General features: G+C 35.8%; 2 protein-coding genes and 1 long non-coding RNA gene across 3 annotated transcripts in view; 1 reads left to right on the top strand and 2 right to left on the bottom strand.

The window, feature by feature from the left end:
* The window catches only part of nnt (nicotinamide nucleotide transhydrogenase), a 61,656-nt gene extending 42,855 nt beyond the window's left edge, over window positions 1-18,801 (bottom strand). The window contains exons 1-12 of the mRNA XM_016510209.1: window positions 18,706-18,801; window positions 16,229-16,419; window positions 10,190-10,419; window positions 9,894-10,111; window positions 8,297-8,384; window positions 6,974-6,991; window positions 6,785-6,792; window positions 5,983-6,221; window positions 4,121-4,254; window positions 2,882-3,073; window positions 2,116-2,269; window positions 377-538 (exon numbers count right to left, since the gene is read on the bottom strand). Coding sequence (XP_016365695.1) covers window positions 377-538; window positions 2,116-2,269; window positions 2,882-3,073; window positions 4,121-4,254; window positions 5,983-6,221; window positions 6,785-6,792; window positions 6,974-6,991; window positions 8,297-8,384; window positions 9,894-10,111; window positions 10,190-10,419; window positions 16,229-16,376 — 1,591 coding nt within the window. The 5' untranslated portion in view covers window positions 16,377-16,419; window positions 18,706-18,801. The remainder of the gene's footprint in view (window positions 1-376; window positions 539-2,115; window positions 2,270-2,881; window positions 3,074-4,120; window positions 4,255-5,982; window positions 6,222-6,784; window positions 6,793-6,973; window positions 6,992-8,296; window positions 8,385-9,893; window positions 10,112-10,189; window positions 10,420-16,228; window positions 16,420-18,705) is intronic.
* Window positions 18,802-20,987: 2,186 nt separating this feature from the next.
* LOC107706489 (coiled-coil domain-containing protein 80-like) lies at window positions 20,988-25,030 on the top strand. Its single transcript, XM_016510214.1, has 7 exons — window positions 20,988-22,678; window positions 22,771-22,927; window positions 23,413-23,543; window positions 23,623-23,780; window positions 23,865-23,968; window positions 24,300-24,380; window positions 24,478-25,030. The coding sequence occupies exons 1-7, from the start codon at window positions 21,506-21,508 to the stop codon at window positions 24,789-24,791; spliced, it is 2,118 nt and encodes a 705-aa protein (XP_016365700.1). The 5' UTR covers window positions 20,988-21,505; the 3' UTR covers window positions 24,792-25,030.
* Window positions 24,573-27,720, bottom strand: LOC107706490 (uncharacterized). The gene is made up of 3 exons (XR_001636152.1): window positions 27,397-27,720; window positions 24,735-24,787; window positions 24,573-24,654 (listed from the first exon to the last, which is right to left on the bottom strand). It is a non-coding gene; the product is annotated as an uncharacterized LOC107706490 (long non-coding RNA).
* Between the last annotated feature and the right edge of the window lie 105 nt (window positions 27,721-27,825).

Consider the following 27,825-nt stretch of genomic DNA (forward strand, 5'->3'; position numbering starts at 1 on the left):
ATGTATATACTCTTGAATCTTAATACTATGTGTAATTTCCTGGATGATCCATGGCTGTTTTTATATTTTGTGATAGTTGTTCATGAGTCCCTTGTTGGTCCTGAGCAGTTCAACTGCATGCTGTTCTTCAGAAAAATCCTCCAGCTCCTGCACATTCTTTGGTTTTCCAGCATCTTCTGCATATTTGAACCCTATCCAAAAGTGACTGGATCCATATTTTCACACGGAGGACAACTGAGGGACTCATACACAATTATTACAAAAGGTGAAAACATTTACTGATGCTCAAGAAGGCAACACAATGCAATAAGAGCCGGGGGATTTAAGTTTAGCAATTACTTTCACTCTGGTTGTGCACTTTGATTTACTAACTTACCAGAAATGGCATTTGTAACAGACATAAGTGGGGAGTGAAGAGCAGGAGTGACGCCCCATACGGTGTGGTATCCCACGATTCCCGCCAGGCCAAAGGTTGTAACCATCTGAGTGAAAGCAGCATTGGGAGCACACAACCCAAGACCGATCGCTGAAGCCAGACCTGAGTAGAAATAACAAGATGTCAAACATTATAGGTTTGTTTTTCAGTAAAGGTAATTTTGACTGCTTGACTGCACAGACAAATCAGCCGAGTGCCAGGGGCAATGGGTCCTGTTTATACATCCCATAATCCTCTCAAAACATCAACATTGCTGTGGGTCATGTACACTTGCCACCTCAACTCTAATATAGGGAACATTTGCTGTCTGACTCATTAAATTTTAAAATGTTAAAGTTAAAAATAAATGTGCATTAAGCTGGGAAAAAAAGTCCCATAACTACTTTTTGGTAAATATATAAGATTTCATAGTTGGTTTATTTTAGTGCTGTCAAACGATTAATCGCGATTAATTGCATCCAAAGTAAAAGTTTTTGTTTACATAATATATGTGTACGGTGTACATTTATTATGTATATATAAATACAAATACATGCATGAATACATTTAAGAAAAATATGTTTATATATTAAATATTTATGTGTAATATAAAATATAAGAGTATAAATGTATATACATGTAAATATTTTCAAAATATATACTGTATGTGTGTGTATTTATATACACACATAATAAATATACACCGTACACATACATATATTATGTAAACAAAAACTTATTTTGGATGCGCTTAATCGCGATTAATCGTTTGACAGCACTAGTTTACTTATTTATAAATAACAACAAAAAAATACCAGTATTATAGTTATAAATAAAAAATAAATATTTTTATATTTATTTTTATAATATTATGTTATTATTTCCAGTGGTCTTATTAATAGGCCTTTTGGTATTGCCAACTCACAGACCAGCCATTTGCCATTTGTGAGTAAGAAAACCTCAACACCATGCCATGACAGCAGGAGGGAAGGAGCAACACAACTACCATTTTATCATCCCAGGTTCCTGGCATTCAGATGCCAGAACGGGCCAAGGTGATGTGGAAAATAAAACAGCTTGTGCCGCAATTAGGTGACCAATCGCGATTTCAAAAGGCAGTGATTTCGGCCTTCCGAGCAAGTCAGGATTCCCTGTACCTAAGCTCATACAGATACAGGAAAACCATGAAAGGGCAGGAAGATCTCATTTGCATGTTTGTTTATCAGCCGGCGTTGATTTACGTGCGAGTTGTATTTGCGGCTTGTCTGAGTGAGGAAGTGAGCGCTTTGATGTGAAGCCAAAGTTGCCTCTCCTCACACAAGTGGTCCTCAGGCGTCTGCAACCAATAGAATTCATTTGTGTGCCGTTTAGTTTAGCGGGGCTTTGGAGTCTAATCACATCTTGGGACAAAGCGGCCAAACAGGGGAGCTGCTATTTTTGGAATTTCTTAGCAATGCAGATTGTTAAGTGGATAAAAGGAAGAAAATAAAAATCGGATTAATCTCAAAGGCAATAAAGGGGGGCTGCTTTAAACGTACACGGCAACCTTATTAACATAGTTCAATGTCAGAGACCACCAATGCAGCGGTCTCTTCCTCTTAAAACACACGGGGAGCCGCTTTCATATTAACCCCAGGGGGGACCTGGAGAGATCCGAACGGGAAGAGGAAGGCAGGGAGGGCAGCCGGACTGTGATTTACCTCCGCTGTAAAGCCCAGCCGTGGTGAGGGTGGCTCTGAAGGGCGAGATGGCAGCTGCCCTTTCCTTTTCCAGCTCCTGGACAGTCTTTTGTTTTGGAGGTGCTGCCACTGGGACGTTGTTAGGTTGTGGTGCAGGGAAAAGCACTTTTCCGTCCTGCAGACAGACAGAGAGAGTGAGAGCCAGAATTCAAATAACACCACAACTCAACTCCTTGAAAGCTAAATGAGTGCCAGAGAGATATTGAATCATAAATTTAAAACGGCTCACATCCTTTAGCTCAGGGGTGTCAAACTCATTTTAGGTCAACAGCCAGACTGGATAAAACCATCTTATGCAGGCCAAATTTTTGTATTTGTTAAACTTTAGTGTATCCATGGAGAACACATGCACGACAAGTCCGCAAAACAACAATGCTTATTTCACCAATATTATGGTATAACTAAATGGATTAAATTTACTCGTTTCAATTACACATACACAAGCAATATAAAAAAATAGTTGCTAATGTTATGTAAATTTACTTTAATATTTTTCCTTATCACACTTTGAGATTTGGGATTGACTCGTATATGTTGCCTTGCCTAACTTTGCACAAATGCAATTTAAATTGTTTTTTTTAAACATGATTTTGCTAGATGTTAGAGTGTGAAATTTTGTATATAATTGAAAGAAAAGTTTTACTGATTTAGAATGTGACCTATAACATGCAACACAAATGTCTATATGTCCAAAAATAAAATAAAATAATAAAATACAATTGTTTACCTGCATAACTATTGAACCTCGGATGACGTGGTCCATTGTGCCGTAATCAAACACGTTTTTGACGTCAAAGTGAAAAACTTCCTTGTCCGGGCTGATGGCACGGATGAGTTTGATGATGTTGTTTGAGTATAATGTGCTGGCCTGAGTCGGGAGGCGACTGGGAAGATCAGTATAGCCAACGTGGATCACACCCTACAGGAACGTACAGAAAAACATTTAATGAAATAAGACAGACAAACATGTGAATATACACCCACATTCAAAAGATTTCGGTTGGTAAGATTGTGTAATGTTTTTGAAAGAAGTCTCTTATGTTCTCCAAGGCTGCGTTTCTTAATTTATTTATACTATATACTGCATTTATAAACAATAAAATGGTAATTGTGAAATATAATTACAATAATTATAATAATATATATAATAATTACAATAGCTTTCAATTTTAATATATCATAAGAAAGCTGAATTTTTCATCAGCCATTACTCCAGTCTTCAGTGTCACATCGTCCTTCAGGAATCACTCTAATATGCTGATTTGCTGCTCAAGAAACATTTCTTATTATTATCAATGTTGAAAACAGTTTTGCTGCTTAATAACTTTGTGGTAACAGTGATACATTTTAAAAGATTCTTTGATGAATAGAAAGTTCACATTCCTGTAGCTCAAACAGTGAAGCACAGCTCTAACAACGCTTGGATTTGGATTAAAAAGTCTGCCAAATGCAATGTAAATGAAAATGTTTAAAAGAACAGCATTTATTTGAAATAGAATGTTTATCATTTATTTCTTTTTTTTTTTTTTTATCCAAGTCTTTAAAATGTGAAATGTCCTCCAATTTTTGTTATTAATGCTATTATCATCATCATTATTATTATTGTCATCATTATTTTTACTATTATTGTTTTCTACTATTATGTCTGTTGTACTTTTCTACATGTTCCTTTGTTTATATACTTCCACCCCCCCCCACACCCAGTTACACACACACACACCATGTTGGCGGTCATGTATGTTTTGTTGACCTTGGTTATTTTGTATTTGATTTGTCACCTGTAAATAGTATATCTGTTTGCATAATAAAAAAAAGTGAAATGCCTTCATGTTACTTGATAAGTCTAAATACATTAATACTGAAAAAAAACACATAAAAAATACCTTATTGACCCCTGAATGTTCCTGACAAACACACAAAGCTCATGCAAGACCCCCAAGTTGTTGTTCTGTTGCAGTGTACTCACTTTGTGAACGGAGAGTTCTCCAGGAACCGTGGTCTCAATGTTGCCCCCAGCTTCTGCAGCCAGGTCCACCACCACTGAACCATCTTTCATGGTCTCCACCATTTCCTTAGTAATCAGTACAGGGGCCTTCCGACCTGCATAATAATTTCAGCACAGTGAGACTGGTAAACCAAAACCATGACTGATATGCATTTAATAAGGCTCCTCTGATGTGCCTTTTATCCGTGCAACCTAATATATTGATAAGCTGTTTTGCGGCTTGTTGGTTTTAAAAGAAAAACGCTATTCTGATAAAAGTGGAACAGACTGCATGCATTTTACCAATCTGAGCGTGCTAAAAACTGCCAGGTATTTAGTGTACAACAAGTCCAACTGGTGGCTCCATGGCTTCAGAGATGAAAATAAAATAACATTGGAGTAACACCAGGAGTGTGCACAAGCATGCAAGAGTCACAGGAACTGACTTCAAATGCCAGCGGTACTGAACAAGCAACACAAACTGGAAAAACTCTCTGCCAATCTAAAGCAAGAGCGACACAAAACAACCCTTATGTCACTCAGGAAACTTCATAAACATTCTCTGTTATAGACACCTGATTTTTATTAGCTTTCAGTCATGGAGATTAAGACAAAACATGCTTCAAATAAACATGAAGCACATCTGCAGCCACAGAGCTGTTAATAGGTAATTACGCTGTACGTAATTAGTAATGTCGGGTAATCCGTTTCTCTTTTCAAATGCCAGCAAAAGTCATACAAGTATCAACTTAAGGATCCTGAGATAAACCAGGATCACGGTTAAAAGAATAGTTAAAAAGTAAACTTAAAATTGACATTTACTCACCCTCATGTACTTTTAAACCAAAATGTCGTTATTTTTCCATGAAAAGCTACAAAATGAACTTAAGAATCATAATTTTTTCCACTGTTCATCATGACTTGAGACTGACAAGCTCCAAAATGGACAAGGAAGCACTATAAAAGCACCATAAAAGTAGTCCACAAGTTTTGTTTGCCATATTCTAAGTCTCTTGAAATCAAACAATAGATTTGTGATGGAGAGACCAAAATGAAGTCATGCAATGATAAGCTTCACCTCTGCTGCAGCTCTTAAATAGTAAGTTCACGAATTTTCAAACAGCTTTGTATTGTTACAATGGCAGTAGTGATGCATGTTTTTTTTCCCCCTTGCCATCTGCACAAAAATATTCCTGTTTATTTGTCAGCAAAAGACTTTCAACAGCTCCAGGGCTTTTGTGAAAACTACAGACTGTACTTTTTCCACATTTTTGTATATTCGCTTAAGAATAGTCTGATCGATTTATTAATAAATAAATAAACAGACAACCTTTATTAAAATCCCATATTGCCAGTGGTGATTTACCCCTGCGTCTATGATGCAGGTTAGACATCAATAACAGGTTGGACATCATATTTCCTTGTAGAGCAACAGTAAAGGTGAAGGAAACTAGTCGATTTTGACTTAAAAACTTTCATAAATCTTCACAAGGCTTAGAATATAGCCAATAATATAGCCAATATAGAAACATATGGACTACTTTATGCTGCTTTTTGGGCCTTCTGAACTTGACAGCCTATGAACACTAAAGAAAAAAAAAAAAAAAAAGATTCTTGCCCATACAGCACATAGGTTTGTAACAACATAAGGCTGAGTAAATAAAGAGTAAAATCTAAATTTCTGGCGGAACTCTTCCTTTAAAAAGTCAAATGGAAAAATAAGAGCATGTGCAAACACCACAAGACTTATTATCTGCAAGAGTACATGCCAAAGAGGGCATGTGATGGAAAAAGCGGAAGATGAGATGGAAAGGGAGTGAAATGAATGCTGCAGGTGTGCGTACCGGGGATAAGCGCAGTAGTGATAATGATGTCAACATCCAAACACTGCTTGGCAAACAGCTTCATCTCTGCCTCGATGAACTCCTTGGACATCTCCTTAGCGTAACCGCCCTGGCCGTCTCCGGACTCCTTCACGTCCACCTCCAGGGGCTCGGCACCCAGGGACTTGAACTGCTCCAGTGCGGCCGCTCTGGAAGAAAAGGACCAGACTAATGCAACACTGCCACCGAGAGGAAGCTTGCTGGAACTGACACTGATGGAATCAGTCAAGCAGATGAAGTTTCAAGTTTTATGTTCCAAAGCACAGAAAGGATGTGAATTCTAACTAAATACACCAAACTTGGCTCACGCTGGAAGATCATAGTCATTAAATCATAGTAAAATGTAGCTTCTTTTTTTTTTTTTTAATCTGTACATTTCAAACCATTTTGGCAGGATTAGCTATGACATCACGGTTTTCTTGCACAAGACCTTTTTATGTCCTTTTTATGTCCTTGTTTTAAAAAACGAAAAGAAAAAAAAAAACTTTCAGATAAAACAAACATCATAAATCTAAACTAGAGCGGAACAGTGACTCAAAACTCAAATTTATAAATACTGACAAAAATTGGAAATAAAAGAGCATCTGTCAGATTTAAAAAAGAAAAAAAAAAGGGGGAAAAATACACAGAACATTTAGCTGCACGCGAGAATCATCAGGGTCAATTAATGGAAAAAGGAACAAATGTTATAACTCACATTTGGCAATTGTGATAAAAATTGTGGTAAACTATGAACAACGCAACGTGGTTCTAAGGATGTTACGGCACCCCCTAGCACCACAAATGGACTAATAACATCTTTAAATCAGTCTCTCCTGGTGTCCTCCAGTTTGATAACACTTGCGAAATATGTTAATTGGACAAATAACCTACAGTAGGTTAGAGACAGAAAAGAAAATGGAAACTTGATTTGAGATATTTTTTTTAAAAGTAGTGTGGAGATTTTTATAACACCACCTACATATATACACTTATATACACTGCCATTGGGATCAGTAAGATTTGTTTTTTTAAAGAAGATCATGCTCATCAAGGCTGTATCTATTTGATAAAAAAATACAGAAACTGGAATTTTGTGAAATATTATTGCAATTTAAAATAACAGTTTTCTATTTTAATATTCTTTAATAGAATTTATTCCTGTGAAGCAAAGCTGAATTTTCAGCATCATTACTTTAGTCTTCAGTGTCACATGATCCTTCAGAAATCATTCTAATATGCTGATTTATTATTACTGTTGGAAACAGCTGTGCTGCTTTTTTTTTTAGTACCTGTGATACTTTTTTCAGGATTCTTTGACAAATAAATTCTAAAAAAGAACAGTGTTTATCCAGTGTTTATTATTTTTTTGTTACAATACACACTACTATTCAAAAGTTTGGGGTCAGTACATTTTTTTCTTTTTTTCTTTTTTTAAAGAAATTAATACTTTTATTCAGCAAGGATGTGTTAAATGGATAAAAAGTGATAGTAAACACTTATATTGTTAGAAAAGATTCCCATTTTGCAAAAAAATACAGTTCTTTTTAACTTTTTATTCATCAAAGAATCAAAGAAAAAAGTATCACAGGTTCCAAAAAAAATATTAAGCAGCACAAGTTTCCGTATAAACACTAATAATAAATCAGAATATTAAAATGATTTCTGAAGGATCATGTGACACTGAAGACTGAAGTAATGATGCTGAAAATTCATCGCTGCATCACAGAAATAAATTACATTTTAAAGTATCCATATTAAGAAACCAATATTAGAAATTGCAATAATATTTCACAATATTACTGTTTTTTCTGTATTGTTGATCAAATAAATACAGCCTTTATGAGCATAAGAATCTTAAAAACATTAAAAATCTTACTGATGCCAAACTTTTGAACGGCAGTGTACACTATAAAACATTTGGGGTCAAAAAGGTTTTTTGAATGTTTTTGCATATCATTAAAAAAACACTTTAAAAAAAAAAACTTTCTGAACAATTATTACAACTAACCTATTTTAATATATTTTATAATGTTAAAAATCTATTTCTGTGATGGTAAAGCTGGATTTCAGCAGCCAAGCCTTAGTCTTCAGTGTCACATGATCCTTTGACATGAAACATTTCCTATTATCATTATTGAAAACATTTGTGTTACTTAATATTTTTGTGAAAATTAATGCATCCTTGCTGAATGAAAGTATTAGTTTCTTTCAAAAAAAAAAAAAAAAAGAAAAACCATCTTAAGCTCAAATAAAAAACACTCCGGACGCGTGTGTGTGGTTATGCCAAGCATACCTTAGCAGGAGGAACCTTCCCCGCGGCTGTGATCTGACCAGTAAAGAAGCGGCCAAAGTTGTTGGCTGCCAGGACCACGGCTTTATAACTGCCAAGAAAAACAGAGGCACATCAGTCACAGCTGCTGATGAGGCAGGAATCAAGACACTTCACACTGGCCACAAATCTCACATTTGTTGACACTAATGACATTCAAGATTTAGGTAAACGGGTCACAGCAGACTGGCCTGTGAAGTCTGACTATTTGTCTAGTATTTCCCACTAAAAATAATAATAATAAATTTAGAAAATACAAAAAACCACAAGACACCACAGGTGAATAGGGCAATTTTTTTTTCACTTTCTTCAAATAATTACAGGACATTACATTCTGTATTAAAAGTTTTAAAATATCTTAAATATCTTTAAATATGCAAATAAGGAATTATCTAATTTAAATAAAAACATTTTGCAAATTAAACATTGCATACAAACAGAACAGAAATCGTAATGTAAAAAGCCATGTTCAAAATTATTATTTAATTTTTCCGCCATATTAGTGCTAAAGGTTTACAGACGGGAATTGGATATGTTAATTAAAAAAATTATATAATAATAATAAAAAAAGAAAACATGAAAAGAAAAGGAGAAAAACTAAAATAAAATTGCCTTTAAAGCAATGTATTGTTATTGAATTCTACATGCGTAAAAAGAAAGTGTAATGAAATGTTTGTATTTTGGATGTTTTATTAATCAAACATAAAAAAAAAAAAACAATAAAAACAATAAAGAAAAATAAATTAATAAAAAAGAAAAGTAAAATAAATAGCCTTTAAAGCAATGTATTGTTATTGAATTCTACATGAGTAAATAGGGATGTAACGATTAACTGCGAGCCGGTTGAAAATCGATTCAAATATGTGACAATTCAAATCGGTTGAGATGCTAAACAAATCGCGATTCATTTAGGGGTAGAAGTTTATAAGAATCCAAGTCTGAGGGGAACTTACTGTCTTTAGAAAAGTTTAGATGGTATTATTTTCGTTTCCGCTTGCCTCTGTATAATGCATATTAAAGTTAATATGTGCAACGCTGCTTTGTTTACAGCGGAAACCAAGGAAACGCTTTAAGCGCCACCTGCTGGCAGAGAGTGAATCTGCGTCTCATTCAGCTCGTCCGCAGATATTTTTTGTATAGTTTCACAAAACTGAAGTCAAACCATTCTGTTTTTGCTTCAAATTTCGAAATTATACAACCTAATTTAGATTAAAAAGTAAATAGATAAAGTGTAATGAAATGTGTATTTTAGACGTTTTATTAATCAAACAAAATAAAAAAGATCAATAAATAAAAATAAAAACAAAATAAAATAAAATAAATAACATTTAAAGCAATGTATTATTTAATTCTACATGTGTAACTAGATAAAGTGTAATGAAATGTGTATTTTGGATGTTTTAATTAAACTAGTCTGAAAGAAGTCATGTTATGGAATCAAAATTGGCCAAAAATCTTTATTAGTTTTTTTATTTATTAATATTATTATTAGTAGTAGTAGTGTCTTTATTATATAATTAAAAAAAATATATATATTTTTTTTTGCTTTAGATTGCCTTACCCAGCAATGTTGGCCATGGAACTGAGGGCGTCATAACCCTGAGCAATAGTAACACGGGGCACCTGGTCCATGGCCAGGACGGTGGCTTTGCGTTGGGACAAGCAGTCCATCAGCTCAGGGTTCTGAGCGGGATAGATGAAACTGACGAGGGTGGCTCCTTCACTCATGAGGTCGGCCTCATGAACTCCCAGAGCGGAGTTCAACATGGGTGCACGAACCTGTGGCGAACGGCCAGAGAGAATGAGCGTTGATGATGACACTTTAAGTGAAGGTAACATAAATGAATCTAACAGTACCTTAAGCAGAACATCAGATGCAAAGACATCATTGGCGTCCTTGATGGCGGCTCCTGCTTTTGTATACATGTCATCTGAGAACTTGGCAGATTCCCCTGCACCAGACTCCACCACCACATTAAAGCCCTGCTTGATGAGAGCTTCCACTCCGGCTGGAGAGATGGCCACTCGACGCTCATTCTGAAAGATTTCCTTGGGAACGCCGACAGTCAGCTGTTTGTATGGAATGCCTGAAGGAAGTAACAAAGAATTACAGAATTAAGCAGAGTCTGGAGAGGAACATATCATTAAGTGTTCGTGACAAATGTAAAAGTTTAAAAGGTGGGTCCTGCACCAGCAGGGCAACTGTCATTGAAATTAATGGGAATGATAACAATTAGCTTTCAAGGTATTATGAAAAATGTTAGAATTGGTAGACAATTAAAGTGGTCATATGATGCGATTTCAATTTTTCCTTTCTCTTTGGAGTGTTACAAGCTCTTGGTGCATAAAGAAGATTTGTAAAATTGCAAAGACTAAAGTCTCAAATCCAAAGAGATATTCTTTATAAAAGTTAAGAGTCAACCACACCCTCCTAAAACGGCTCGTTCTAACACGCACCCACATGTCTACGTCACGATGTGGGAAGATGTGCATAACGCCGCCCAAATGTTCACACAAAGAAAGAAGGCGTAACTTTTATTCTCGCTGTAGTATTGTTGCTGCCGCTGGCGCCGCTGCCATGTCGTGGAGACGCCGTGTGTTTTGTTGTGAAAGTGAAACTACTTTGTTTGGCCTTCCAAAAGAGGATGATATCCGCTTCGTCATGCCTGGAGCTGATCCGTGCTGATCGCGGAGGAAATACATCAACTTCGCGCGGAGACGGCATCAGAGTATGTTAAGGGGCGTAACATTTCCGTCACACGCTTGAGGGCATTAGGCCAATCACAACGCACTGGATAGCTGGCCAATCAGAGCACACCTCGCTTTTTTAGAACGATGAGCTTTGTAAAAATCGACGCATTTCAGAAAGGCGGGGCATAGAGGAGAAACAATAATGTACATTATATGGAAAATAATGTGTTTTTGAACCTTAAACCGCATAAACACATTGCATTACACCAAATACACAACATAATGTTCTTTTTAGCAACGTCATATGACCCCTTTAAATAAAAAAAACTATTCACATTTTATTTTAATATAAAATCATTATAAATAAATGCTATTTTATTTATATGGATACACAGGTTAACAAAGTTATCAGCTCATTAAGAAATACTAAATGTAGGGATGTCCATCAATTTGACACCAAGTTTCTCAAAACTCATAAAGATACTTTAGCTCCTGTTATTTCTCATTTAATTAATTTATCATTTGAATGCAGTGTTTTTCCTACTGCATGGAAGCAAGCCATTGTTTCTCCTATTTTTAAATTCGGGGATCATTTCGAGGTTAGCAACTATAGACCTATCACCATACTGCCAGTAGTCTCAAAGGTTGCAGAAAAGGTAGTTCTTGAACAACTGACATCTTATCTTAATACAGCTAAGGTTGGTTTACACTGCATTCAATTTGGTTTCAGAGTAAATCATTCTACTGAAACAGCTAGGCCTACTTTACATTTAACAGAGCAAATAAAATCTAGGCTTGATAAAGTTGTAACAGTTGGTGCTATATTTTTAGATTTGCGTAAAGCCTTCGACACAGTTAATCACAATGTTCTTCTTTCTAAATTATCTAAGTTTTAATTTTCATCTGGGGCTTTAGCATGGATTTACTCATATTTATCAAATAGACAGCAATGTGTAAAAATCAAAGGGGTTCTTTCCAATAACTTAAACTGTACAACGGGCATACCCCAAGGATCAATATTAGGCCCTTTATTATTTAGTCTGTACATTAATGATCTCCCAAAGCAGTGTGAAGGGATACAAGTGCAAATGTATGCCGACGATACTGTTATTTTCACACATGCGAGAACAGCAGTTAGCAGCTGAAAAGCTAAATGTTGCTATGGAAAGGATTACACAGTGGTTAGAGCAATCGTGTTCTTCCAATGCAGATATTTTTATACATGGTGAAAAGATAGAAATTGTTACCGAGTTTAATTATCTTGGTTTAACGCTGGACCTGAACCTTAGTTATAAAAAAACAAGTAAAGAAAATCGTGAGGACTATAAAATATAACTTGATAAATTTCAGACAAATTACACAATGTCTACCCACTGCTGTAGCTAAGAATTTTATGCATGCTACAATCTTTTCTCATCTGTCATACTTAGGGATGGATACCGAAACCCGGTATTTAATCGGTCCCGGGGCTAAATTTTGAAAGACCGGAGTATTGATAAGCTCTGACGTTAACGGTTCTGCTATCGGTACTGGAGAAATTAAGAAAACACGCATACATTTATTATTGCTATATATACACATTATCTTGCAAATTCTCTCTCACCAGAGTCGCCAGCTGTTTTTCAAACATTTGTCTATGATGCATTTTTGTTATTCGCAATTCAGAAGCGAGATCGCACTCACGCGGCGGAGCTTCAGCACGCGCAACATGAAAGCCCTGTTTAATTATGATAGAAGAGAGAACTAAACATTCAAACATCTGCTTACACTTTAGGCCTGTGGCGGTTTTAAGCAAATTTTTTTTTTTTTTTTTCGGTTTTTGTTTTTAAAGGATTATACAAAAGAAGACATGAGGTAATACCGTTAAAACCTTAACGATACCCATCCCTAGTCATACTGTCTGACATGTTGGGGTCAAGCAGGAGAAACGGTTATTAAACCTTTAAAATCTCTTTATAAGCAGACTTTAAAAACTCTGGACAAAAAGCCTAACCAATATCACCACTGTAGGTTTTTGGAGAAATAAATTTTTTTGAGCTTTAATAATTTTAGACTTTTCTCAAATTTGTGTATGGTATATAACATTTTAAATGGTTTGGCCCCTTCCATACTTCGTGATTTTGTGCATTTTCGCTCTACAGCCTCTGTAAGATGTACTAGATCATCATTTACTAGTGATTGTGTTGTTCCTTTTCGTCATTCTGTCTTTGGATCATCGTCTTTCTCAGAGAAAGCTATTATTCATTGGAACACTCTACCAGAAGACATAAGGATGTGCACATCTATTGACATTTTTAAACTAAAACTAGAATCTTATTTAAAATCAACTCAACTCTGTAAATACTGACATGGTTGTGGTTTAACTGGACGCTATCTTTACTGTTCTTTTTTTTTTTTGCTCTGATAGGATGTGTACAGATTTTACTGTATTGTATATGTTTGTTGTCTTATGTTTACTTATGATTATAATTACCTGCCAAGGGACCGCGGATGAAAATTAGCCATTGGCTAAATTCGGTACAATGCATGAAATGGAAACATTTATGTTAAAATTGTGCATGGTCCCTTTTCAAATAAATTTAAATAAATAAAAATAATATAATTAAAAGTTATATTTCATTATAACAATTATCATACAAAGCAAAGTTTTTTTTGATATTGTACTTTAAAAAAAAAATAGATACATTAGGTTTTAATAATTTAGTAGATTTAAATCTAAAATATTTAACACTATCTTTACATGTGGTATTTTTTTTACACATTCATACATTATATACTATACATATTTTTTAAACAAAATAAAATAGATGCATTTTATTTTGTATTATATATTAAAAATCTTTACATTGTATTAGTGTTATGTAAGAACACATTAGATTCGTTTTCATTTTAAATGTAATTTTATATGCCATAAAATGTACAAATTCTTTAGATTAAAAAAAAAAAAAATAGTACAAAAAAAATATTCTGAAAATTGGATATTCCTATTTTAAAATTACATCACTAGCAGCAACTCATGTTGTGATTCTTTATATCTTTAAAATGTTCACCTTTTTAATCATCTATAAGAAATTTGACTCAATCCTCAGGCATATTTTCTGTTTAGAGAAACTAATACCACAGAAACAAAGTGAAGTGTGAAAAGCTGATCTCAGGCTGCTCTCATAGCCAGTATCTTTTTTAGACCATTTCTAACCGTGCATACTCTCCATTTTGAACTCAAGGATAGGTCAAAGAGAAAAGCAGTACAATAAAGATAAGAGTCAGACTAACAACTGGTGAAGCAGTTCATAAAGACCAATGGGTGGTTTAAAAGAAATGTGTAAAACCTTCAAGACCTTTGTAATGGACTGTAGGTCCATGAGGTCTCTGTAAGACTTGTGGTTTTACAGTTGCGTGCATTTTTACAGTAAGACAAGTCTTTGTGACTTTGCAACAGCTCCAATTCTGCAGTCATAATTTCAAAAATATAACTGAGAATTCAAGCTATAAAACAGAGCATGGGATGGGTTTTAGGATGTGTAATAAAGTAAATCAAGTTGAATTTTTATGCACAGCTTCACTTTATGCGTCTTGGTCTGTAAAAGATGTGCAAACAACATGTGGTCAAGACAGGCTGAATATGCATCAAGAAGTCATCCAAGACATGTTCTGCTGTTGCTAGCAAGAGGTCGCTTGTGGAAAATTCCACCACAGGCCTGATCTATAGATAACAACATAAGCTCACGTGAATCACTGCCCGGAGGCAGACACACTGAACCAACAAAGAGCAAAGACAACTCAAAAAAGTATTTGGACACTTCAGCCATATGTAAATATGAAAAAAAATGAATGAATGTCACTGCATTAGATATCAACTGGTGACATTTAGCATTACAAAAATGACATTTTCTTGGAAACCTGCATTACTTTGATATTTTGCTATCAAATGCAATTAAATTTATAGCTGCATACATGTTTAAATATGTTTGAGGCCACTTTATGTCACCAGATTTAAAACTATTTGATTAAAAAATTAACAGGACAACTTAAAACAGTTTTGCTTTCTGGCATATGCAAGGGCAATTAACTTTTTTGTTGTTGTTATTGAAAACAAGAGACTATTCAAGAGCATAATGCCAATGTCAAACCTGGCCAATCATGATACAGCTTTATAAAAACAACATACTTTATAAAGAAATTTAGACAATTACACACTACTGTTCAAAGTCTGGGCTCAGTAAGATTTTATTTAATTGAAAAAATATATATACTTTTATTTAGGACACATTCAATTGATCAAAACGGATGGTAATGACATTTCTGTAACATATTAGAATGATTTCTGAAGCATCATGTAGCACTGAAGATTGAAGAACATGTAGCTTTGCCATCACAAGAATAAATTACATTTTAAAATATATTACAATTTAAAATATTTTTACTGTATTTTTGATCAAATGTAGCCTTGGTGAGCATAAGTCAATTCTTTCAAAAGAATTTTAAAAAATATCATACTGACCATAAACTTTTGAACAGTACTGTTTCAATAAATAAATAAATAAATACATAAATGAATATAAAATTATTACTAAGTATTTCAGGTGTTTTCCCCCCATTTCCAGACTTAAATGGAAACAAAGTGAATATATGAGGCCCAAAAACATCTTATAACCACACTGAATTCTGGCAGTCACCACAGACATGTGTTTCTTTTCCCAGCAGGCATTCTCTCGCATGAGTCCTGGTTCCTCAGCTGACACACTGCCAGAAATAACCTGCCTCAGCTGTCATTACCATTCTTCCCCCTCTCAAAAAAAACATCTGCCATTAATGGCAGGTCTCCAACAAACGCTGTATCCAAGCAGCCAGTACGCTACACAGGTCACTTACAGTGCACTCATTCATATCCCGAGACCTTCAATGCAGGTAATAGTGGCAGAACAAGCAGGGGAGGGACACACTGACCTTGAGGGTCACTGCCCATGGACTGCTACAGAAGAGTAGAAAGATGTTTGGGAATGTTTCATTCGCTTTTGTTATACTTTAAAACTAAATCTGCTGAGGTAAAACAAATTATGTTTATGGATAAGCACCAGCAAAACATACTCAAGGACTTACTGAGGGGGAAAAAAAACGTGATTTAATGTCCTCAACCACTTCAAGTCACCCCAATTACTAAAACAGAATGTGTTATATATCAACTCAATATTCCAGGACCGTTACCTGGACTAGCGAGGCGAGAGAGGGCTTGATGGGTCCTAAAGAACCGCACGCATGGTGTCTTCACCGTCCGGACACTCTTAGCACAGGCCAGCCCAGAGAACAGGGGGCTGGAACAGCTGGTGGCAACCACGCGCAGAAGACTCGCCATCGGAGACGCAAGGAGGAGCTGTGCAGTCGGAACGACCCTCCTCCTACATGTGAGGGAGAGAGATAGAGAGAGGGAAGAAGAAAAGTAAGCCGGTTGACCTATCCCATAATGCTCCACTCTGCCCCAGTCACTGCAGCTCAGATGTTTACACACCTCCAAGGTAACACACATATGCTCACAGTTCACACAAGTGTGTGACTGTTAACTGGGCATTGAGTCACGAGGTCCTCACACTTTTACAATTTTTTTAAGAAATTAACACTTTTATTCAGCAAAGATGCATTAGATTTAACAAATTACAGTAAATAAAAATGCGTCAGTTTCTACAAAAAATATCAAGAAGCTTATTATAATCCTACACTGATAAATAAGTAATGTTTCTAGATATGTGAATTTTAGAACATTTTAATCAAAAAAAATTTTTCAAAATTAATTTTGTTTAAAAGAAATCATCATTTTATTACACACAAATTATTATAATTTTATGGCATCTACTAAACAACAATTGATCTCAAACTGGCATTTAATGGCATTTCAGGCTTTATTTTGTACACCATTTTCTTTTAAGTAGCTAATAAAAATAATATTTTGTTTTTATAGCGTTTCTTAATTATTCTTAATTATTCTCCATATTATCTAAAGCCTCTAAAGAACTTCACGGCTCTTTGCAAGTCTATTTGTACCGACACAAAAAGGATCAATTAATCCACATGGTGAATCAGTCAAGGTCACACTAAGGCAAACACTGAAATGTGTAGAAGTGTATTTGTTTAGCTAAGAACTATCGGATATGAAGGTGATAAGGGTTTTGCTGAGTGGGACAGTGCAAGTCACACAGTAGCAGGAGGCCTTGCAGGTCCTTTATTGTCACCATAAACACTGTCTGCAAGAGTTGTCTCCAGAATATACCAAAAGAATAATTACGGAACGTCATAAAAACAAAGACGTCTTTGTAGCTTTTGATCAATTTAAATACATTTCAAAGAATCTTGTTGTTTTGTAATATTGAATAATACTATTCTATTAACATGTTTTAAACATCATAATGACACTGCAGGATTTTTACGGTTAAATACTTTTAAAGGGGTCATATGATGCAATTTCATTTTTTCCTTTCTCTTTGGAGTGTTACAAGCTCTTGGTGCATAAAGAAGATCTGTAAAGTTGCAAAGACTAAAGTCTGAAATAACGGTGTTTTTCCTTGTGCCTAGAGTTTGTTATTGGGCAACGCAAAAGTCATTCATTCAAACAGCTCAATGGCACAAGCCACGCAGAATTTCCGCACATATTTAGAAACACATTTTAATTCATAGAATGCGGCCCAAGCACAGCAGTCCTATTCATTCAAATCATCCGTTTGCATGGCTTATTTTCGGAAGGGCAATGCGGCTTCGGGGTCGGTGAGCCGACAGTGAATACAATGTAAATACTGACATTGTGGTCAAGACTTCTCAGGTAGAAGTGATACAGACATTTGATAGGTTTATTTTATGTCAGACAAATACTTTATCAAACATATCTAATAGGTCTCAGAACAAAGTGGGTCTTACAAATAGGCAAGGGACACCCAAAAGGTTGTGTATTCATGGAATGTGCAAGAAATACAGAGTTTCCATTTATACACCAGTAGACGTCTGTGTAATTTCTCTCTTTTATTTTTTTAGATCCATCCCACACATGAAAGCAGTGCAGTAGTTATACATGTATGAGGGCGTGGGAAACAATCAAATCACCGATTTAATTAAATGTGTGCAGACAGACTCTATTGGATTATCGTGCCAAATCTAGATCCAGCACCACGTCAGCGGACCAGAGGAATTACATAGGTCAGATGTGGGGCACCGTGCTTTAACTTTATAAACTACAAGGTTCAGACAATTATATTATATTTAACATATACGATGAGGGGGGGATTGGCATCAGAAATAACGGTGTTTTTCCTTGTGCCTAGAGTTTGTTATTGGGCAATGCAAAAGTCATTCATTCAAACAGCTCAATGGCACAAGCCACGCAGAATTTCCGCATATATTTAGAAACACATTTTAATTCATAGAATGCGGCCCAAGCACAGCAGTCCTATTCATTCAAATCATCCGTTTGCATGGCTTATTTTCGGAAGGGCAATGCGGCTTCGGGGTCGGTGAGCCGACAGAAGGCGGGCACAAGCGCTCCTTCCCCCTTCATTCTAACGTTAGCTTGTTAGCCAAGCAGAAACAATAACTGCAGGCTGTCGTTTGCATTTAGAGATCAAAGCAATACATGCCCAAATGCATTTCTTGCGATCAAATGACAAGGTGGAGGAGATCGATAATGAATTTGAAATTCTCACCGAGTCGAGTCAGAGCATCAATGAGCGACCTTTGAAAGCGGGGACGCACAGCTTACAGCCGCCACCCGGAAGCACTCGCGCTCACCTCTATCTGCGCCGTTCCTGTGCTTTCATTCCACCGTCAATCAACGCATGTAAATCAGTCATGTGCTGTGGGCGTTTGTTATCGAGATCTAACTTCTTCTTCTTCTTCTTTGACGTTTTATGGCGGTTGGCAAACCAGCTTTAGGTGCATTTACCGCCACCTACTAGGATGGAGTGTGGAGCTTTGACGTTGAAGGAAAAAAAAAATAATAATAATAACAACAACAACAAAAATTAGTAGTGATTCTTTAAATCCTGTTTATTAACTCTGTATCTTTGAGATACTTAAATAATATGTGAAACATTTCTATAGTCACATCTTTATCCTTTGTGTATCATTTACATGTTATTAAAATATGTTCAACTGTTTCAGGAAGATCACATTTAAAGATTTTTTGATTCCAGAACATAATTCAATCTTGCCACTACCATACGTTCCATTAGTTTACAATCGAGATCTAACAGACACTAGTTTATCTTTTGAATAGACACAATCTAGGTATAAAACACGATTTCGAACAGAATTTTAACGAAAAACAAAGTTTGTGTCAGACATCAGATTGTGTTGGGATTGTGTTGCCTTTGATTCAGGGGAGATACAAAACTGGGATAAACTTTGATGTAATGGGAGTTGTAAAATTGTATCAAGGTAACCATATTTACCAACAAAATACCATAGTTACCACAGTTATTATTTGACCGTGAATAAATTAAAATGTTTTCGGTTTCAAACATTTTTGACTAGTTTTTTAATTTCCGATTTTAATGTAGCCTATATTTACATTTAATTTTATTTATTTCAATGCTGACCAAGTTTTTTTTTTTTTTTTTGTAGTAGTAACAAATACTGCAGTATGGTATTTTGACCGAAACTATAAATATCTGCGATGAAATATTTAACAATTAAGAAATAACAAGTCGCAACTATCAATCAGAATAAACGATGGTATATTTTGGGGTAAGTAAATAAATAAAGCAAGCCACCGATAAGTTAAATGTAAACTACTTTATTAAAAATAAAATACTTATATCAATACATATTTCCTTTATTTATTTTATTACTATTTTATTATTATTTTATTTTATTTATAATTCGGTTATTAATATTTAACCGAAATCTCTGATGTGATGGCAATTTTTTGGACTTACTGAGATTCCACGTCAAGCAGAGGGCGGTAGTAGACAAGGACAATACTTCAACACTGAACTCAAGAAAATAAAAATAAAACTTTTGAGACTTTTGAGACTTTTGAGAAAGGAGCTTCGGATGACTAGGCTCTTGATTTTCTGCTGCAATGTACACCATGCAATTACAATTCTACACGCAGTCTGTTCACAAGCAACAGGCTATAAAGGGCTCCAAAGTCCAAACCACACAATTTTTGACATGATAAAAGTTTTTAGCCTGATAAATTCTTGCTATCTTTAACCTCTAGAAAATGGGTGAAACTCATGGTAGTTAACAGCATAGCAATACAAATAATAAACACTTGGTCATAAAAAATGAAAACAATTCAACAAGTAGCCTAACTCTGATATATGTTTTAAAAAATCCTATAAAGTACATGTAAAAAAAAAAAAAAAAAGATCTAATTAAACAACCTTTTGCATTGAATAGACCGTTTCCATATGTTCTATCAGTACTGGCTGGTGCTGTTTGAAGTTTCCCCTGTGTTTCTCATGTGTTTCTGTTCAACTAAATCCATTTGTGGAATGTCTGTGTACCATGACTGTTAACCATTAACTTCCACCCAGATTGCTACAGCCACTTCTCACAATTCTTCTCACACCTGGAAAAAAATTTAAGCTTTGCACTATAGGACAAATAAAAATCCAATGCATTAATTAAAAGAAGGCTTTTGTATGTAGATTAAGATTGTTTATGTAAAAAAGTTGTTTTAAAGGGACATGTTTAACATTTTATTTCATGTTTGGATCACACATAATATCTTATTTTTCAGTCAGTCTGAGCAATAATAACTTTGCTATCTTCAGTTTATATCTAAAAAATGTAAGCTTAACACTTTCAACCTTTTCTTTCACTTCCTAGCTGTTAACATCACGTGTGTTGGACATGCATTTCTCTAAGTAAATGTCTTTCTAATTTCAGTGTACTAATAAGAAACCAAATTTACAGTGTCACATCGCCTAAACTTTATTTAGTTTGATACCAAAACAAGTATAGATTTGCATGTAAGTTAGCCTCACAACAAGAAATACAGTAAGATTTTTGGAGTTCTGGTCCTAATCATCATAGTTTTGATGTCTGTTTTGCAGATGCATCGAGAGTGAACAATGAAGACTGGTTTGCCTTTGTGAATTATTATTAAAATGGTCTCTTACTCTTATTCAAACTGCCATATCGAAAACATACTAAAACTGTCAAGATACACTCTGCAATAAGATTGTCCACTAAAGCAATAGCCAAAGTAAATGAAATGTTGACAACTAAGATCAAGTCACAGTGAAGTTGTAAAGGGGTTGGGTTTCATCCTGCCCTTTCATTCTTCTCCTACAACAGCTCATCCTCCATGCAGACACAAAGTTATGAGGCACAAGAAGCTGCTCCACATGCCGCACAGCTCACCATTGCTTTGAAGCGCAGTTATTCCAAGAGTTTCCTGTAACAAGGTCAAACTCTAATGTGAACCAGAAGCTGCTATTTCTCTCTCTACCTCCTTACTTTGTAGGTTAGTGGAGAGTGTGAAGTCTCGATATGTCTCGTCTGTGGATCTTCCTGCTTCTGTTGGCACACTGGATCAACAGCCCGGTGCTTTCTGCAAAAGGAGGCAAGAAAAAACACCAAGTGAAGAATCAAAGTGGCCCTGCAACTCCCAAAGAGGACGTTGGGTCAGATGGAGCTCCCGAGAGTCCATCGGAGTCTGACTTCTTGGCTGATTTTGCCGGGAAACACCGCCTGTGGGTGATCACCGCACCATTGCACAGTGACAACTATCTGCGTATGATGGAGAAGCAGATCCAGGAGTCTGAAGGACTGAACTGTCGCTTGGCAGAGAGAGACACGCTCATCGTCACTATTATTCAGAACGCCATGATGGAAGGCAAAATCCAACGTACGACCTTGCAAGGAGAAGCCACTGTGGAGGTTATGGACTCTGAAATGGTAAGTAAACTTCTCCATTACCTTGAGCTGGAGGACCATACCTTCTCCATGCTGATTCTGAAGAAGAACATGAGGGTTAGTGAGAGATTTCCTTACCCGGTTCGCGTTGAGGCCATTCTTGAGGTCATCGACCAGCTGCCTGTGCGAAAGTTGGAGAAGGTCGCAAGAAAGGGGTTACCAGTGAAATGCAAGATCACAAAGAAGAGGTTAGTGGTGAAGAAACAGGGTTCTGGCAAGCGTAGGACCTTCAGTCCACAGAAGCATGCGAATACCACGTCCATCTTCCTGACACAGAAGACACGTCTTGACAAAAAGGCAACTTTGAGAAACAAAGTACAAGATATTTTGAGTGGGCGTTCACGATTCGTCATCCGTAAAACGACAGGCAGCTCAGGCAACAGCAAACCATCAGCTAAAGCAGGTTCAAAATCCGAATCTAGTGGAAATGAGAGGCTGAAGCACGATGACCAGAAGAAAACTCCAGATAGTGACAGACACCCAGAGTCAGAAACAGAAGTGAAAAAAGCTTCGGAAGCAGATAAAACACATGTTGGGGCAAAATTACATTTTGACACCCTCAACGAGGGGTTCAAAGGAGAGCAAACCGTTGACCATTCAAGCTCCAAAAAGAAAGGCAAAGGAAAGGATGGCAAGAAGAAAAAGGGGAAAGGAGGGAGGAGGAAGTCACAACGAGAAGCAGATGATAAGGAAAAGGCAGCTCTTAAAGAATTCATGCAAAACCTCAAAGGGAGAAGAAGACTTCTTGTGAGTTATTGATTGTTAAGAAGATCCATATTTGTAGATCTCCTGGGAAGAGTCTTATCTGATTATGTTTTTTGTTGTTTTGTGTGGCATAGGTGATTTCATCCCCAAGTGATGTCTCAAGTCAGTATATCAAACAGAGAGATGATAATGAGCTACGTAGCTGCGAGTTTTCCCAAAGAAAGGTCTCAGTGCTGTCCATCATGGGTTCAGAACGTAATCCTACACTACACATTCAACACTACCAACAAGGTAATGTATAAACACCTTTTTGCACATTGTACATAAAATAAACCACTTGTGAACGTATTTATGAAGCTTATTAGGGCTGTGTTGATGCGGAGTTCACTCAAAAGAGCCATTTGTTCATGAATTGAACCACTTGTCACGTTGTATGTTATGGATTCACTTAAAAGAATCAGCTCAAAATAATCATTTGTTTGTTAATCAAACTACACTGGTTTTGCTGTATGTTTTTCATTCACTAAAAAGAACCAGCCCTTTCGAGAATCATTTGTTCATGATTTGAACCAGTCTTGTCGATGTATGTTTTTGATTCCCTTAAAAGATCCGGCTCTCAAGAGCCATTTGTTTGTGATTGAGTCATATTTGTTTTGCTGTGTAGTTAATAACATTTAAATGAAGTACATTCAGATCGTTCTAGCTTATGCATTAGTGTTGGGCTTACTGTGTCGCACAATTGAATGTAAAAACGCCTGTTGCTTCTTTCGAAACAGATTCCGAGTCTCCACAAGCATCCCTGCCAGAAAAGTTCAGAAACCCTGAGTTAATCAGCGAGATCCGCAGAGAATATGGGCTTCTCAAAAACTTCTCAATGGTGTTGACTGACTATGACCTGAGGCCTAACGTAAGAACACTTATTTTCTCCTAATTCACAGTGACTTTGAAAGACTACCGAATCAAAGGCATACTTCATGTGGTTTTAGCTTAACAGGGTTTTCAACAAGCCAACGGCTCCTTCCGATTTACTGGATTACATTGACAACTTTCCATCACGTCGGTCTGAGAAGGAAGAGGAGAGAAAACTTCCGTCACCCTGCTCTAAAGCAGAAATGAACAATCAAGAGGAGAACTCGCTTCTGAGGTAAACACCTTGAGTTTCCCCAATGCTTTAAGCTATGATTAATAATCATTCCAATTGTTCTGATTATCATATGTGAATTCTCAGGTTTATGTCCAAACGAAGACTTCTAATCATCTCAGCACCTACTGTAGATGACTACTCATTCCATCAGCAGCTTCAGGCGCTTAATGGACAGGAGTGTCCACTGGGTACTGTATGCTTCATGTTCTCTGAGCTTTTGTGGATGTCTTCAAAAATTATCAAATTAAGAGTGATACACTCTTAAGAAATAAAGGGTCTTTCAATGGGAATCAGTGGTTTCATGAAGAAACTTTAAATTTCCATAGCAAAAAAAGGTTATTTTATAGTGGAAAAGGGTTCTTTAGATTATTAAAATGTTCTTTTGGGAACTCAAAATGGTCCTTCTATTGAACCATCACTGAGAAAACCCCTTTTTGGAACCTTTATTTTTTTCTTTAAAGAGTAAATGATATATTATACATATGGCAGCCTAACTTAAAATTGAATCCACATGGACAGGTATTCGTCATTTTGCCTTGTTGAAGATTGTGGGTACTGGATCGACAGCTTCAGGAACAGTGGAGTTTTTTCCATTGAATGGTGAGATTTTAAATCTCATTTCTTCCTCATTCATCATTTCTTGCAAGTAACATCAAATATTATAGAATGGCTATGGAATATTTATCATAACCTACAGGGAAAAGTCAACCCGAGAAGGAGACACTTTCACAGGATGTGGTGGAGAGTCTCAGAAATCAGCTGAAGATAAACCGTGACTACTTCAGCATGCTGGTGGTGGGTAAGGATGGAGATGTAAAGGCCTGGTTCCCATCTCCAATGTGGTCCCTGGGAAGCATCTATGACCTTGTGGACTCTATGGAATTGCGACAACAGGAACAGAAACTGCAACAAACTCTTGGAATTCACTGTCCAGATGAGAATACTGCTACTTACCATAGTTACACAGAAGAGACGGAGGACAGCTACTTGTACCACAGATCTGAGGACTAAAAGTCATCACAACAAAGACATTAGACATGCATATTGTGTACATGGCATGCATTTGTCAACCCCATATCATGTGATGCAAAACTTTACCTCTAGGACAGCTATCTTACCTGTTGTTTGCTGTGTCCTGTAAAATTTCACTTCCCTGCACTTGGTTGCACATGCTACGATGCTTAATTATAGCTAAAAGACATTGCGTGCAATTCCTGTTTTTAAAAGCTGTTGACATTAAAGGCTAGATTTCTAAGCTGTAGAAAATGTCTGAGTGTCTTTATGAGTATTGAGTTACACTACTGTTGGGAATTGGTAAGATTTTTTTGTAGTGCTGGGCAACGATTAATCGCAAATAATCACATCCAAAATAAGTTTGTTTATATATGCGAGTGTGCTGTGTATATTTATTATGTATATATAAATACACAGTATAGATTTGAAAAATATTTACATATACATATGAAACATTTTTCTTAATACCGGTACATAATATACACGTATACATAAACACAGTACACACATATATTATGTAAACAAAAACGTATTTCGGATGGATTAATCACTAACACTAATTTGAAAACTTTTTCCCCCGTGATGGAAAAGATTATTTTTTAAGCAGCAATTATGCTTTTACAATTATCTCTCATTTTCATTCTAGTATGTTGATTTGGTGCTCAAGAAATTCAAAAACAGTTGTGCTGCGTAATATTTAAAACTGCATACATTGTTTTCAGGATTATTTGATGAATGGAAAGAACAGCATTTATTTGAAATAGAATTCTTTTGTAACACTATCAATGCATTTGTCACTTTTGGATTCATTTAATGCATTCTTGCTACATAAAAGTATTAATTTCTTTGAAAATGTTTTGCTTACCTGAAGTTTTTTAAATGTTCTATATATCTCTCTATAGATCTATATAGATATATATATTTTCCTCCTAATATTACTCCAGTCAACAATGAGTGTTCAGAGAAGAAAAAAAGTCAAAATGCTTTTTGACTTTTTATGTGTTCTCACTGTATTCAATCATCGCGCTGAGCAGGGAAGCATATGCGAGTATAGGAAGAGCAATTGTGCAGTATGGGACAGGCAAATAGATTTGATGAGGAGAGAGATATGGCTTCCTGTGATGACTGTGCAGCGGTCTGCCAGCAGATAGGGGAAGTAGCCAGGAGTGGGCAGGCACTTACAGTCACAAATAAACTGAAGCAAACAGAAACACATTCATCAGTCCGGTTGTGAGCTAGCAGTCCATGTGAACATCTGGGAGAGGATTTTTTTTGGCTCTACCACCATGGTGAGTGCTCTTTCTGGTTTCATACCTGAATTGTCACATTATTGACTGGTGTCTAACTTTGGCAGTTTTTAGAGATACTGGTTCAGAGAAATGTATGATATGAAATCAGATGGTGAGGGTGCAGGAGTTTTTCTGTGTATAAACTATCTTTCCTAGCACACTGCGTTTATCTGATAGTTTGTCTACTTAACTCGTTACTTTTCACCTAAAATATTTCTGTTGTTCATGCATTTTTCATTATCACAGACTTTGTTTGTTAGATAAATAAGTAAAAGAATACGCAGAAAATAACCTGCTATGAAATTAAATGTTGCTTCTGTTACAAAATTTCACATTTTAAAAAGTTAATCTAGGGAACATTTAGGGGATTTTATCATGTATTTTTGCAAAATTAGATTGTGTAAAAAAAAAATTTAAAAAAAGATTATGAAATGTTTGGTCGGTTTTTGCTTCACCGACACAACTCTGTTCCTCTTCATCAGAACACACACACTTAAGTTTCTCTTGAATTCCTCTACCATCTGGTTTCATTGCTTAGATGCACACTCTTTTAAACCATAGATCGACTGTGCTACAGACCAGTTTAATTTTATATCTGGTTTTGCTCTTTGTGGTCACAGCAAACCATTCAGATTCAGCTCAATAATACCACATTAACAAAGTGAAACTACAGTAGGACACACATTTTAGATTGCATCACAGGCACAATGTGGGATCTCCCAAATCACCTTCTCATGGTAATCTAAGGTTCTCCATATACATCTGAGAAATACACACTGACTATCCATTGGCTCTTTGTTAAGCACGTGTTAACACACGCAAGGTGTCATATTCAAAACACACATTACACAAATCATCTATCCAAAGAATGGAACTATGGACTTTTTGTGAGACTGCTTTGCATGTCGGGAGCCTTGAACAGTACAGCTGTTGTTAGTAGTAACGGCCATAAATAAATAAATAAAAATGTATTCTGTATTTACCTCAGTAGATGTTAGAACAAATGTTTGAATGCATAAAAAAAAAACAATGCTGGAATAACAAGAAATATTCTCTCTGATTAGTTAATATATTACATTAAGTTATTCATTTCAGACATACTACAGCAATTGTGAAAAGACTTCTATTTTGCTATCGGAATAAAGAAAAAAAAATAGTTTTATCTAATACACAATAAACTTTCTAAAAAAAAATCCTACTTCAAAACATATCACAAATCAATATTTCTTAGAGCAATACGAATCAATACAGTTTGCTTTAATAACACTTGCATACAAACATACACTTATTTTGACAAACTGAATTACATTTACCTCTGACCCTGTGTCTTCACTTCATTTGAGCACAGCTGATTTTCTTATGACAGCCGTTTGATGTCAAGTTGCACAGAACCTGAGGCCATGTCTGAGATTACACAGACATGCTCTTTGTGTGAACTCACTGCAATAGATAAACTACCAATCCAAGTGGCATCTGCAAACAAATGATGTCTCAAGGTTTTTGGTGCAAGTTCACACAAGCAGAGTAAATACAGGTGTAGTTCATCACTTCAAATATGGACGTTAAACTAACCTTCACAACTAGAAAATCTAGCAGTCACGGTCACCTTAAATTATTTAACCATGCAAAATTACTTCAGATCCTTCAGAAATTATAGATTATAGGCCTATCTGGTCCCCATCATGGGACACTAGTATACTGATTAATCAATTAATCAGAAAGACCATAATAAAAATAATAGT

The sequence above is a fragment of the Sinocyclocheilus rhinocerous genome, unplaced genomic scaffold, assembly GCF_001515625.1.
Source record: "Sinocyclocheilus rhinocerous isolate Xijiao unplaced genomic scaffold, SAMN03320098_v1.1 scaffold1405, whole genome shotgun sequence".
NCBI lineage: Eukaryota > Metazoa > Chordata > Actinopteri > Cypriniformes > Cyprinidae > Sinocyclocheilus > Sinocyclocheilus rhinocerous.